Source organism: Sus scrofa, chromosome 1, assembly GCF_054392235.1.
Source record: "Sus scrofa isolate SSC_HxYL_T2T_F1_AM1 chromosome 1, Sscrofa_HxYL_maternal_Yorkshire_Landrace_v2.0, whole genome shotgun sequence".
In the NCBI taxonomy this organism is placed as follows: domain Eukaryota; kingdom Metazoa; phylum Chordata; class Mammalia; order Artiodactyla; family Suidae; genus Sus; species Sus scrofa.
In genome coordinates, this window is record NC_139383.1 from 252,583,503 (window position 1) to 252,598,909 (window position 15,407).

Here is a 15,407-nt window from a genome sequence, read left to right on the forward strand (position 1 = left end):
CCCACTGGTAGGTGGAGCTATTTCTTATCCCTCTGGTGGGTGGGGCTTTGTCTCTGAATGGGATTAGAGGTGGCACTGTGCCTGGGGGGGTCTTTAGGTAGCCTGTTTACTGAGGGGTGGAGCTCTGATCCCACCTGTATTGTTATTTGCCCTGGGGCTTCTCAGCACTGATGGGTGGGGCCAGATTTTCCCAAAATGTCCACCTCCAGAGAAAGGCACACTGCTGAATATTCCCGAGAGCTTTGCTTCCAATGTCCTTCCCTTACAACAAGCCACATTCTCCCCTGTTTTCCCAGGATGTCTTCCAAGAACTGCAGTTAGGTTGGACCCTGATTCCTATGGAGACTTTGCTTTGCCCTGGGACCCAGTGCACATGAACGTCTGTGTGTGCCTTTTAAGAATGGGGTCTCTGTTTCCCCCACTCCCGTGGAGCTCCTGTGCACAAGCCCCACAGGCCGTCAATGCCAGCTGCTCCAGGGGCTCTTTCTCCCAGTGCCAGATCCCCACACGTGGGAGTTTGATGTGGGGCTCAGAACTCTCATTCCTGTAGGTGAGTCTCTGTGAACCAGTTAGTTTCCAGTCTGTGGGGCTTCCCACCTGGGAGGTATGGGGTTGCTTATATCGTGTAATCGCCCCTCCTACATCTTGATGTGGCCTCCTCTTTGTCTTGTGGAGTAGGATATCTTTTTTAAGGTTTCTGGTCCTTTTGGTTGAAGATTGCTTTTGGTTGTTTTTAGTAGAGAAGTTGAACTCCAGTCCTTGTCCACCATCTTAATCCCATCTCCGTGTACCATATTTTCTTTATCCATTCTTCTGTCAGTGGACATTAGGTTGCTTCTGTGTCTTGGTTATTGTGAGTAGTACTGCAGTGAACATTGAGGTGTATGTTTTTGAATTACGCTTTTCTCCAAATATATGCTTCTTTTTATATTCACTAGTTTGTTTTAAGTTTCTACATATAAGTAATATCATACAGTATTTATCTTTCTCTGTCTGACTGACTTCACTTAGCATAATGCCCTCCAAGTCCATGCATGTTGCTGCAAGTGGCGATATTTTGTTCTTTTTTATGGCTGAGTAGCATTTTATTGTGTGTATGTATTTGTATTTGTGTTTATACATATACATACATATATGTATGCACTACATCTTTATTCATTCATCTGTTGATCTTAGGTTGTGTCCCTATCTTGGCAATTGTTAAGATATGCTGCTGTGAACATTAGGGTGCATGTATCTATTCAAATTAGTGTTTTTGTTTTTTTCAGCTGTATACCCAGGAGTGGAATTGCTGGATCTTATGGTGGTTCTATTTTTAGTTCTTTGAGAAACCTCCATGCAGTTTTCCACAGCAGCTGCACCAGTTTATATTCCCACCAACAGTACCCAAGTGTTGCGTACTCTATTTTTAAATGATATTCATTCTTTTCTAAAATCTGTATCTTGCTTTTTATAATTTCTGATTATCTGCTGACTTTTCAAGCTTGAGGCCTATATCTTTGGACAAAATAACTATACTTTTGTAGGTCATATTTGCTAATTCTCATATTAGGTGTCCATTTGATTATTTCAGTTGTTTGTTGTTGTTGCTGTTTCTTCACGTTGTGTTTGTCCTCATGTGCTTTGATTGTCTTTGGTTGGTGGATATTATATTTGAAAAATTACTTATAGACATTATTGGTGGCTGGGAATGATGTTATCTTCTTCCACAGAGGGTTTTCATTTGCTTCTTCTAAGCCTCTGGCAAGGTTATCTTTATATAACTTCAGGGATTAAGGAGGTTTTTTTTGTTTGGTTTTTTTGGGGTTTTTTTTTTGACCATGCTTGCAACATGTGGAAGTTCCTGGGCCAGGGATCATACTCAAGCCATACCAGTGACCCAGGCCACAGCAGCAACAACACCAAGTCCTTAACTGCTAGGCCACCAAGGAACTCCCAGGGATTAAGATTTTTATTGGCTACCCATAAGACAGGATGCCAGAATGCAGTTCATGCAAGGTCTGATTTTTTTCAGGATCATTTGCATTCCTAGGGTGCAATTCTTTTTTTTTTTTTTTTGTCTTTTTGCTATTTCTTGGGCCACTCCCGCGGCATGTGGAGGTTCCCAGGCTAGGGGTCCAATCGGAGCTGCAGCCACCGGCCTACGCCAGAGCCACAGCAACGCAGGATCCGAGCCACATCTGCAGCCTACACCACAGCTCATGGCAACGCCGGATCGTCAATCCACTGAGCAAAGGCAGGGATGGAACCCACAACCTCATGGTTCCTAGTTGGATTCATTAACCACTACACCACGACGGGAACTCCAGAGTGCAATTCTTTTAAGATTCCAGCCCAAAGCACCATAGCATTTATACTTTGGATATTTTGCCTTGAAACTTATGAGTCTTACTCTGGTAAACAGATACCCACAAGCAAATGTGACCCTGAATTCAGGACTCAGATCTCTGGATATCCATCTTTGTTCAATTCTTGGCCTACAAATTTCTTACTATCTTGTTTGCTTTTTGATGCTTTTGGATTTTTCTTTGTTTTGTTTCGTGACTTGTTCTGCTTTCAGCTTTTTTAACTAATTTATTTTGAATTGCCCAGTCTGCTATAGCCATGAAGCAGAAACAGCTACTTTAAATTTTTCATATATTGACTTTAGAGAGATTCTGCAGCTATGCTGTCCAGTATAGTAGCCGCTTGCCACATTTAATTGCTGAGCATTTAAAATGTAGCTAGTTTGAATGGAGATGTGCTGTGAATATAAAATATATGCCAGATTTCTAAGACTGACTACAAATAAAAGCATGTAAAATATTTTATTAATAATTTTTACATTGACTACATATTAAAGTGATAATAGTTTGGATGTATTGGGTTAAATGAAATATATTATTAAAACTAATTCACCTTTTTTTTCCTGTGTAATGTGACTATTAGAAAATTTAAAATTACTTAATATATGGCTTACATTTATGGCTTGTACTAGATTTCTGTTGGATAGTATAGCTATATAGTAAAGTTGTTGAGAATGTATGCTCTGTAGCTTGGACTTGATTCCTGGCTTTTTTTTTTATTTTTTTATTTTTTTTTTGGTCTTTTTGCCATTTCTTGTGCCGCTCCCGTGGCATATGGAGGTTCCCAGGCTAGGGGTCGAATCGGAGCTGCAGCCGCTGGCCTACGCCAGAGCCACAGCAATGCAGGATCCGAGCCGTGTCTGCAACCTGCACCACAGCTCACGGCAACACCGAATCGTTAACCCACTGAGCAAGGGCAGGGACTGAACCCGCAACCTCATGGTTCCTAGTCGGATTCGTTAACCACTGCACCACGATGGGAACTCCCTGGCTTTAATTTTTACTAGAAGTGTAGTCCTAGAATATTTTCTTCATTTTCTCTTCTGTGAAATTAATAATAGTAATATCTATTTCAGAAATAACTGTGAAGGTAAAACAAGGTTAAGAAGTTAAGGCACTTAGCACAATGGACAACTTAAAATAGTGTTGATGAAAATTTAGCCACTGTTTGTGTTTTTGTTAGTATAGAGTCAGAGTTTTTAGTTCAATGGATATTTTCTTTCTTTCTGTTAACATTTTCTCTTCACCCATAGTAATAGAGTTCTTAAAACTGGACACTATAATACTAATTTTCTATAAGGGAACGAATATGTCAAAGGCTAATGTTCATTAGCTGCACAAACTTCTTAATGCTTCTCCAAGATACTATTGCCTAAAATATCTCTATGGACTATGCAGCAAGTATATTACCAAGCTTTACTGTAGTCCAGAAAGGGATCACACAGCTAAGAGATGGTGGTGTGTTGGAAACAGTATTGTTCCAGGACTTGAAAACTGGGCTCTAGGCCTAATTCTGTCACTGTGTTCAGCTGGGCTCTGGTTTGCTTATTGTATAATTGTAAGGTTGAATTGGATGATTGCATTGGCCCCTTCTATGATTTTTACATATTAATGCTTACATGTCACATATTTTAAATCTATACTCTGGAGTTCCCATTGTGGTACAGTAGAAATGAATCCAACTGCTGTCCATGAGGATGTGGGTTTGGTCCCTGGCCTTGCTCAGTGGGTCAGGGATCTGGCCTTGCCATGAGCTGAGCTGTGGTGTGGGTCACAGACTTGGCTCAGATCCTGCTTTGTCTGTGGTGTAGGCCAGAAGCTGCAGCACCGATTCAGCCCCTAGCCTGGGAACTTCCATATGCTGCCAGGTGCAGCCTTAAAAAGAAAAAAAAAATCTATAATCCAATTATCCTTAGTTTTTCAGCTTACATTAGAGTGATAAAAGTGCACATAAGGTTAAAGGAAATACAGGTCTTGATAGGATAGAGGTACAGCTTTTTGATTCACCCACAAAATCTTATAAGATGCTTAAGGTTGTAGCTAAACTTTTTTTCAGAATTGGCTTTAATTTTAGTAGAATAAAATATCATGTATTAACTTACCGTATAGCTAGGAATTAGTTTAAAGGAAAGATTGCTGGACTTCTAGGAATACCTGGGTTTTAAACCCAGCTTTGCTGCTAGATAATCAAGTAAATCATGAATAAGTTTGTTTTGAGTTCTCTATATGTAGTAATATGGAAGACAGCACTTCACTCAAAGTAGGCACTTGAAGAATTAAAGAAATCAATACATTTTGTTTTGTCTACTATACACGGTTTTCATTAGGATCTGTGAAAGTACACTAAGGGAAAAGAATTTAAAATATTATATGAATAGAGATCTGTAGTTTTCAAATAAGCATCCATATGCAGATCATTCTTACAAGTTGTTTAATTATCAAAGAATAATTGGTTTTTATGTTTTTCAAAGTATAAACCATTGATAAAGATGAAAAGCTCCCCAGTTTATTTTGTGAAGTTCACACAACCTTAAATCTGTTAGAGTAGTTTAAACTTAGTAAAGATGGTATAGACACACACACTGTTCAAATATGGAGTTCCCGTTGTGGCGCAGTGGTTAACGAATCCGACTATGAACCATGAGGTTGCGGGTTCAGTCCCTGCCCTTGCTCAGTGGGTTAACAATCTGGCGTTGCCGTGAGCTGTGGTGTAGGTTGCAGGCACGGCTCGGATCCTGCGTTGCTGTGGCTCTGGCGTAGGCCAGTGGCTGCAGCTCCGATTCGACCCCTAGCCTGGGAACCTCCATATGCCGCGGAAGAGGCCCAAAGAAATAGCAAAAACAAACAAACAAACAAACAAAAAAAACCAAATATGCATCTGTGCACACCCACACATTCACACAGAGATGTATGTCAATACATATGCTAAAATTCCAAAGTAAAATAGCAAATTGAATCCAATAGTGTATTAAAAATTTTTATGTATTGACCAGGGAGGGTTTATCTGAGAAATGTTAAAATGATTCTATACCGTAAAATTTGCCTGTAATTCATTATGTTGACACATTAGGAATAATTTATTATACCAATAGATGATTTTTTTGGCCACGCCCATGGCATGCAGAAGTTCTTGGGCCAGGAACTGAGCCCAAGCCACAGCACTGTCAATGCCAGATCCTTAATCCTATTAGGCCACCAGAAAACTCCAATAGATGATTTTTAAAGGAGAAGTTATTTATTTATTTATTTATTTATGCTTTTTAGGGCCACATCTGTGACATACTTAAGTTCACAGGCCAGGGGTTGAATAAGAGCTGCAGCTGGCAGCCACTGCCACAGGCACAGCAACATGAGATCTAAGCCGCATCTGTGACCTAAACCACAGCTCATGGTAATGCCGGATCCTTAACCCACTGAGTGAGACCAGGGATTGAACCCACATCCTCGTGGATACTAGTCAGATTCGTAACTGCTGAGCCACAATGGGAACTCCTGAGTAGAAAGATATTTTATAAAAATCCAGCAACTTCACTCAGAAATTCAAAGTAAAACATCAGTAAGATAACGTGTAGTACTGGCAGTATGTGAGAAAATGGGAACTCAGACTTCAGTGGTATTCTGAGTTTTTAAGCCTTTTGTGGAAAAACTGATAATAGCTATTAAAACAAAAATGCGCATTATCCTTTGAGTACCTTAACTTGGAGAAATTGTTCCTACAAAGCATAATAGTATATACTGGAATACTAATATATGCTATTACAGTATATTAGGATTTATAGTCTAGTACATTTGTTTCATAGTTTGTAATAACTAAAAACTGGAAAGAAAGAAATGAATGACTGTTTATCATTGGAGGAGTGAATAAATTAATTATATTACATCAGTACTATGGAATATGGTGCAGTCATTGACCAGGAGGGTCAATATCATTATCCGTTATAATATTGTTAAGTTAGGATGTGGAATGACAGATTGTGGATTATTGTGCATAATGTAATTTGTTTTTTGTAAAAAGAAAGTCTATATATTAATGTTTGTATGAGCAACGAGTAATGTGTGGAAGGACTTAGTTAAGAGAGGTGGTAGAATTGGTGAAGTTGGGAAATTATTAAGTTTTTAATATTTTTCTGCAGTGTTTTAATTATTATGAAGATTATTACATTTGTAATAATCACATTTAATGAAGAAAAAATACTAAATAAATTTAGAACATGAGGATGTGAATTCTAAAAAAGCTGGATTTGGCCAGAGACATAAAAAAAATAGAAAAGCATTAAGCATATTAGAGGATATTTGTAATCATTTCCATTCAAAGCCGTTACCACAAATTATCTCCACAAATAAAGATATTTTATACTAAGAGATTGTGGCTTTAGTGATTTTTTTTTTCTTTTGTAGCAACTCCGCTCCAATATCCGAGAAATGGAGAAGCTTTGTTTGAAAGTCCGAAAGGATGACCTAGGACTTCTGAAGAGAATGATAGAGCCCATTAAAGAAGAAGCATCAGCAGCAACAGCAGAATTTCTCCAGCTCCATCTGGAATCTGTAGAAGAACTTCAAAAACAATTTGATGATAAAGAAGCTTTATTACAGCCTTCTTTGACCAGATCCATGACTGTTGGTGGTAATGTACTAAGTTTTATTCTTGATTGTAGTATAGTAATGCAGTTGATTAAATCACCTACTTGTATTGATACTGCAATTAAGTGTAAATCTCCAGGGATCACCTCCTAGTTCAATATGCTGAATTCTTGGACTCTCAGTGTGCCTGGAGATGCATATCCTAAAAGTTTTTCAGTATAAAAAAATTGAGGCTATTCTCTATAGTGTGAAACTTAGAGGCTTCAAGTATATATTTGTGCATATATTAAAAAAATTTTTAAATATTTCCTAAGGAGAATGTCATCCTTTTCTGCAGAATATTCCTCCTTCATCTCCAGATGCAGGTGTGGCCTAGGCAGGCTTGCTTCTTTCTTAGGCATTCTGGTTTTCAGAGGGAGAGTTAGATCTGTCTCCCAGAAAAATGTGCATTGGGAGTCATGCCATGAACTTTTATGAAATGATTCTCTAAGAAATAAGCAGTGAAACTTGTCATTATATCTCTTATAAGGATGTAATTGATACTTACTGATTATATTATATAAATGTCCTTATGAGGAATTCTGAAAAAAAATTCTTGGTTTAATGAGCAGTGGTACTTCAGGGCAATTAATATATTTTTTTTAATCTTCTCGGCATTGAATGGCATAACTGATAAGGTTTCTCAGGTTGAGTTGTTTGAATCTAAATTTTTTAACCACCAAAAGCCCAAATATTAAACTTTCCTAGCTTTATATTATAATTGCTGCCCTTGTTTTTCCTTTTTTTGTTTTAGAGTTTTCCTTCCTTCCTTCCTCCCTCCCTCCCTTTCTTTCTGCTTTTTTTAGGGCTGCAGCTGTGGCATATGTAAGTTTCCAGGCTAGGGGTCAAAGCAAAGCTGCAACTGTCCACCTGTGCCACAGCCACGTGAGATCTTGGCCACATCTGTGACCTATGTCACAACATGCAGCAATGACAGATCCTTTGAGCAAGGCCAGGGATTGATCCTGCATCCTTGTGATATTAGTCAGATTCTTAACCCGCTGAGCTACAATGGGAACTCCTTAGAGTTTTTCTTTTTAATTTATACTATCTTGCTACATTTTATATATGTTCTAAAATAAATTACAAATTAGAACGTGAGAGATGTTACACCTGCACAGTTTTTCTCTTTCATTTACCTAGGAGCTAGGAGGCTCCTATATCATTACCTGTCTCTAAAACCAGATTTTTTTTTTTGCCATGCCCACAGCATGCAGAAGTTCCTGGACTAGGGATCGAACCTGAGCCACAGCAGTGACAATGCTGAATCCTTAACAGCTAGGCCACCAGGGAACTTCAAACCAGATTTTTAAGTTTCACTGAAATATAGTTCATTTACAGTGTTGTGATAATTTCTGCTGTATAATACAGTGATTCAGTTATACATGTATACACATCCATTCTCTTTGAGATTCTTTTCCCACATTGATTATCACAGAATATTGGGGAGAGTTCTCTACTTTACAGCAGATCCCTGTTGGCCAATCATTCTAAATACCTCAATCCCAAACCCCCATCTACTTGTCTCCTTTTGTCACCATAAGTTTTTTAAAGTCTATGAGTCTATTTCTGTTCTGCAGATATATTCATTTATATTCTTATTTTAGATTCCACATTTAAGTGATATCATATGATGTTTGTCTTTTACAATCTAACTTCACTTAGTATGATGTTTCTAAGTCCATCCGTGTTGCTGCAAATGGCATTATTTCATTCTTTTTCATCGCTGAATAATATTCCATTGTATATATGTACCATATCTTCTTTATCCATTCTTCTGTTGATGGACACTTAGGTTGCTTCCATGTCTTGGCTATTGTAAATAGTGCTGCAGTGAACATAGGGGCGCATGTATCTTTTCAACTTTGGGTTTTCTCTGGATAGATGCCCAGAAGTGGGATTGCTGGATCATATGGTAGTTCTATTTTCAGTTTTTTGTGGAAACTTCATGCTGTTTTCCGTATCAAACCAGATTTTTTTACTGTTTTATTTTCAGTGCTAATGATTCAATAATTTACAGGAAAGTCTCAAAAGTAGAAGAAACAGGAGTTCCCATCATGGCAGAGTGGAATCGAATCCAACTAGGAACCATGAGGTTTTGGGTTTGATCCCTGGCCTTGCTCAGTGGGTTAAGGATCTGGCGTTGCTGTGAGCTGTGGTGTAGGTCGCAGGCACGGCTTGGATCCCATGTTGCTGTGGCTCTGGCATAAGCCGGTGGCTACAGCTCCGATTGGACCCCTAGCCTGAGAACCTCCATATGCCATGGGTACAGCCCTAGAAAAGGCAAAAAGGCAAAAAGACAAAAAAAAAAAAAAAACAAAAAAGGTAGAAGAAACATTTAGGCTAAACTTCTATTGTGTTTCTAGGTAATCTTGCTTTTATTGTCTCCTAGTACCTGACCCATAGTAATAGTGTTTGACACATAGTGGACCATTGATAACTATTTTATAAATATAAATGTATAAATATCTTTTCAGAGATAATTTTATAATTTCAGATGTGCCATAATCACTTTACTCTGTAGATAACCACTACCTAACAACACTGTCTAAAGTTTGGGGGGAGAAGGAAATTTTAGCCCTCAATCTTGGTTGAAGAGTATTTGGGGAAAATGCTTTTTGATAGCTTATAGTTACTGTTTACATCATCTTGTTCATGTGTAATTAGTACTACCATAATGATGAGGCTGAATGCTGTCCTTATCATTTAGTACAAACCTATACTTTATGTTCATGTGTAGAGAAACTGGGCCTTATAAGTTCCATGAGATTTAGGGGCCATGTTATTTATCAGACATTTTGACATTTGTGATGGCAGTAATAACAGTGAAGATACTGCATTTTCTGGAAAGAATCACTGGTATCAGTCTCTTCTGCTATTTAGTTTTGAATTGCTCATCATCAGCAACTCCCTAGCAAACAAATTTTGAGTTCTATCTAAGTATTCTAATACTTGATTTAATTTGAATTTTATTATTGCAGTGTTTGTATTTCTACCAGTAGGATTGTTTGGGCTTAACAAACTTGGGTTTATGTGTCATTAGAGGAATTGGATGATTGTTAGAAAAAAAAGGCAGTTTACCCAGTTTCCTGGCAGTTAACTTTCTCTGTAGGGAGCTGACCAGTGTTGAAAAAAATGCTGGCAAAATTTGAGGAAGCATGTGTACAGAGGAAGTGAAGAGGATTGGGGCAGAGCCAGGGGGTGAAGGAGAAGGAATAACAGGTGAAATTTGTTTTCCAGCGCTGTCGATTCTCAAACTTCTTAATAAATGGAACACCAGGTTAGCTTAAGAACTAATAACATGCTGCTGAGAGAAACTACAAAACTTGCATCTAGTGATGATTTGATTGAAATGGTCATTCTATTTATAAAATCAGATACCTAAGTTCTCCCTAAAACAATGTGTAGTTTCAGATTCTGAACGGTCTGCACATCATATTGTGTTTTGACTTCAAATCCATTGCCAACATTAAGCAGTTAAAATTAGCTGTCTTACCCAGTGCCTGAGTATTTCACCAAATGTGAAGTTTCAACTGGGTTGCCTTATATCCAGAAATATAGTATTAACAAATAATTGAGAGGGTAGGAAAGGAAAAGAATAATGAAAAGAAATTCTACTTTACAAGACTTTAGTTGTGGGGTAGGAATTGGGTTTGCTCCATGTGTGGTCTGCTTTTAGCTATAGACTCTTTTCTGTCACTCTACATGTTTTTATCCTGTGCACTCTGCTTTTTTCTTATTTTTGCTTTAGGTACTCATAATAGTAGTGACAGCATATACAGAAAAATGTGTTTGATTTGCATAGAAGTTAAGTGCCTTAAAATACTTTTTCCTTTAAAAATTCAGTCTGATTCTAAATAAATTAGTTGGAAACATCAGCAGAGATTCAGGAGCAATGTTGCCACATTTCCATGACTGAGATCAAAATATAAAAGTGGTTTTTCATTTACAGATAGAAATAACAAGTAGAATAGGATATTTTATGTTTTCTGGAAAATGAAAGAAGCTTATTAAGTTTAGGCGGGAAGCTGTGATGATTTTGCTGTTTCTTTTGTCCGGATTCAGAGAGTTCTTAAAGCAAATCTTCTCTGCCAATCTTGCTTGATTTCAGAAATTCCTTTTTGTCTCTCCTGTATGTCTAGTTTCATTTTTAGCATATTGCTTCCCACCAAGAGGAGTGATGAACCTAAAAATTTGATTTGTATATGGAAAGGTGTATCAAGCCATACAGAGCAAATCAGTGCTTCTCTCCCCGTCCAGCACACACAGTTCACCAGTGCAGTAGGAACAGAATGTTATTACATTTTAAACAAATATTCACAAAAGAAAGGAATCCAATCTTAGAAGTGCTGGAAACTTCAAACCAGCGTGTTGAATTTGATGAAATATTAGATTTTATCACAGGTATATATGCTTGTATTGAACAGTTTTGTGAATCATGTTAGATGCTTTTGTATATTATTCAGAAGTTGTGTTTTGTATTGGTTTTAATTTTCTTAAGAATTCTCCTTTGCAGCTAAGCCATGATTTAGAAGTCATTTTAACTTGCTAGGTAGGTTTATGTAGATGGTCAGTAAAATAATTTCACTATATTAAAGCCATGAGAGCATGTAAGAATTCTGGAATGCTTTTGAATTAACTTAGATTTATAATGGGATTTTAACTAATGAAGCAAAATTTAGTGCAAATTGCTCAAATATTGTGTTGTAATTCTTACTAGAATCATTGCCCTTAATATATGGAGAAAGGTGGGGGGAGGGGAGGGAGAGAATATATTTAGACATGTAGAGAAAAGGGAAAAGTCTTAGGTCAACATTATTAAGCTTATTTTTCAGATCAGCTAAAAATATCTTAATGTTTATTTGAATTTTTTATTTGTTTCTTTTTGATTTTTAGGGCCCCATGCATGGCATATGGAGGTTCCCAGGCTAGGGGTCTAATCAGAGCTGCAGCTGCCGGCCTACACCCCAGCCACAGCAATGCCAGACCTGAGCCACATCTGTGACCTATACCACAGCTCATGGCAATGCCAGATCTTTAACCCACTAAGCAAGGCCAGGGATTGAACCTGCAACCTCATGGTTCCTAGTCGGATTCGTTTCCACTGCAGCACGATGGGAACTTCTTGAGGTTTTTTTTTTGTTGTTGTTGGTTTGTTTTTTGTTTTTGGCCTGTCTATGGCATGTGGAAGTTCCTGGGCCAGGGATCAAACCCGTGCCACAGCCTTGACAATATTGGATCCTTAACCTGCTGAGCCACCAGGGAACTCCTTTTTTTTAAAATTTTGAGTTTATAGTCAATAATAAGGTATTAAAAATGGAATTTGGAAAACATTGGTGAGTGATACGTATATTCCACATGGTCTTAATACTTGCTGTTGTTTGCAAGTGGGTGGAAGTGAGATTGTTATGTCATATAAAAGAATAGCAATTTGAACTTCTGTGGACAAGATAAGAATTCTTCTTATTTTTTTAGGGCCTCACCTGTGCCATGTGGAAGTTCCCAGGCTAGGGGTCGAATCAGAGCTGTAGCTTCTTGCCTATGCCACAGCCACAGCAGCGCTAGGTCCAAGCCATGTCTGTGATCTACGCCTCAGCTCACAGCAACACTGGATCTTTGACCGACTGAATGGGGCCAGGGATCAAACCCATGTCCTCATGGATGCTAGTCAGGTTTGTTGCCACTGAACCACAACGAGAACTCCAGGATAAGAATTCTTTAGCCATCTTTTCTGCAGCTATAATCTGTCTCTATGTTTTGCCTCATCATGTCTGTAGCAATTTGTGAAAGTTCAAAGTCAGTGGATCATCGCTGAGATAATGATTTTTAATACAAGCTGGAATAAATGAATTATGGAAGTTGTAGAAATTAAAGGGTTTCCTTTCTTAATTGTTAGTCATGCCTTGAATTGATTAGTGATGTTCTGAGCTGTAAGTTTACAGCAGATTTTCCATGGAAGAGAACAGATTTCTTTGTTGTAAGACTCCATTTGAACTAAGATGCATACGCAGTTTGGTTTCAAGTAAAACGTAAATGACTTAAACATTTCATATTTTTTCAGTGAGGGAAATCTTTTATGTGTGCTTAAAATGTCAAACATTTCCCATCCCTTTGTTTTTTACATCAAGAATTTACGTATGATAGTCTCTCGTTTTATTATGTACTCTGGCATACCTCATTGGAATCTTCTCTAATAGTACAAAGATTACAGCTTAAAAAAATCTTTAGAGTGGTGTTGTGTTTATAAAGTTCTACTTTACATTTGATCTGTTAATGGTAATAGTTATCATTACTAATCATCCTGTTAAAGAAATCAGAGTTATTTTTACAAAAGAAATTTTAAGTAGAAGAAAGATCTTAGGGTAATTAATAATTTTGACTAAAGTGAAAAGTGTCTATGGGATAACTTAGGATGTGATAAATAACTCTTTTAAGCATTTGTAAAAATCAGAGCTTTTAAAATGCTGGGTATTTACCATATTTTGTAGTATAAAACTTACTCTGTATCTGATGTTTTTGCTCTTGCTTTAAGGTAGGGAAATGTATTCAGTTCTTAAAGATTCAAAATTAAAAAGAACATTGTCAATTCTGATAAGCCTACAAATTACCTTTTAGTCAACTGATTATGCCCTTCCTAAACAATTCACATGGGTTTATTTCCTTAAGAGGTAACATATTGACAAATTTTGAAAGTAAAATACTAACGTAGTTTTAGAAAAATACCATTCAATTATAGGGTAGGATGAAAAAAGACATTGAGAGAGAAGATGAACTTAGAGTTATAATGCCTTACTTTTAGGAGTAGATCAAGTGTCACATGTCACGCTATCATTTCCCTGCTTGTAACCCTTCAGTATCTCTCCACTGTCTGCCATTTAAGGTCCACAGTTTTTAACTGGCTTGCAGGGCTCCTCCTAACCATCTATAGTGTCTTATACTTGGAACCATAGGTCTTTTGTTTTATGCTTTGGCGAGACCAAACTGCTGATTTTTTGTTAGATGACATCATTGAGGACCTTTTTCATTCTGGTTTCTCTACCTAGAATTTATATTCCTATCTTCTTTGCCTAGTGAGATTCCCCCATTTTAGGAAGCTATCCCATAAATTGCACACCACACTAAGCTAGGTCAGATGCTACCCCCAGCTTAAACTACCATAAATACTACATGTATCTATATCTATTTATATATCAGTGCACTCTCTTACTGTTTTAGGATTGTCTCTTTGTATGTCTGCTCTTCTAGAATATAAGTTCCTTGAGAGCATCTACTTTGTATTATACACTTTTTTTTTTTTTAATCCCTGATACTCTACACCATACGTAATAGGGGCTCAGAAAATACTGCAGTGTTAGGTATTTTGAGCTTGCATAGGAAGACAAAAGGGAAGTAAGGGAAATAGACCTTTAGATCTCTTCTTTCCATTTCTGCTGCCACCATCCTAGAGCACACCATCATCATTTTGCACCAGACACATGGAAAAGCCTCCCAATGGGTTTTTTACTCTAATTTTTCAACTTTCAACTCCATCCTTAACCCGTTCTTCACACTACAGCTATGTTTACCTTTCTAAACCTGAAATACGATTTTGTGCCCTCAGCTTACCAATATTCCCCAACTTCTTTTGATAGTTCCATTAAAAACAAAGTTCTTGGAGTTCCTGTTGTAGCACAGCAGAAACAAATCCAACTGGAACCATGAGGTTGTAGGTTCGATCCCTGGCCTCCTCGCTCAGTGGGTTAAGGATCCGGTGTTGCTGTGAGCTGTGGTGTGGGTCGCAGACATGGCTCAGATCTGACGTTGCTGTGGCTCTGGTGTAGGCCAGCAGCTGTAGCTTCAATTAGACCCCTAGCCTGGGAACCTCCATATGCCTTTACATACCATATGTGATGTCATCTTAGATTTCCAGCCTCAACCTTTGCTTTTCGTTGTTATAGTCCATGCTTAGCTCTACTGACTCCTTTTAGTTCGAAAATTTATATACATATTATCCTCCCTGACCTGAATACTCTCTCCTTCCTTCTCTACCCTTGCCCCAGTTCAGCTATATAATTTCTGTTCATTCTCAGGCTTCAGCTTCAGAACTTTCTTGGACCACTCTTCCTCTATGAGTCTTAAGTTAAATACCTCTCTTCTGAGCTCATGTAATGTTCCATACTTACCCATATCATAGTTCTTAGCAGACTATACTGAACTTGCCTGTTAACATGTCTATAACACATTTTATGGAGTAAGCTCCATTAATGATAGCAGAGTAGCAGTAGCAATAGTAGTAACTATTTATTAACCAGTTGTACTTGATAGATAAGCCAGGCACAGTGCAAAATAAATATCACCTTATTTTACAAATGAGGAAAATAAGTCAATACCTTCCCGAGTCAAAGAGCAAGTAAATAGTCAAACACAGATTCTAACCCAGATCTTTGTGACTAAGCCCATACT

The 15,407-nt window shown here is 37.7% G+C and overlaps 1 protein-coding gene across 3 annotated transcripts in view; it reads left to right on the forward strand.

The window, feature by feature from the left end:
- The window catches only part of STX17 (syntaxin 17), a 101,829-nt gene that overhangs the window by 69,701 nt on the left and 16,721 nt on the right, over positions 1-15,407 (forward strand). For all 3 annotated transcript variants that reach the window (XM_005660277.4, XM_084991280.1, XM_084991292.1), the window contains exon 4: positions 6,744-6,969. In XM_005660277.4, coding sequence (XP_005660334.1) covers positions 6,744-6,969 — 226 coding nt within the window. The remainder of the gene's footprint in view (positions 1-6,743; positions 6,970-15,407) is intronic.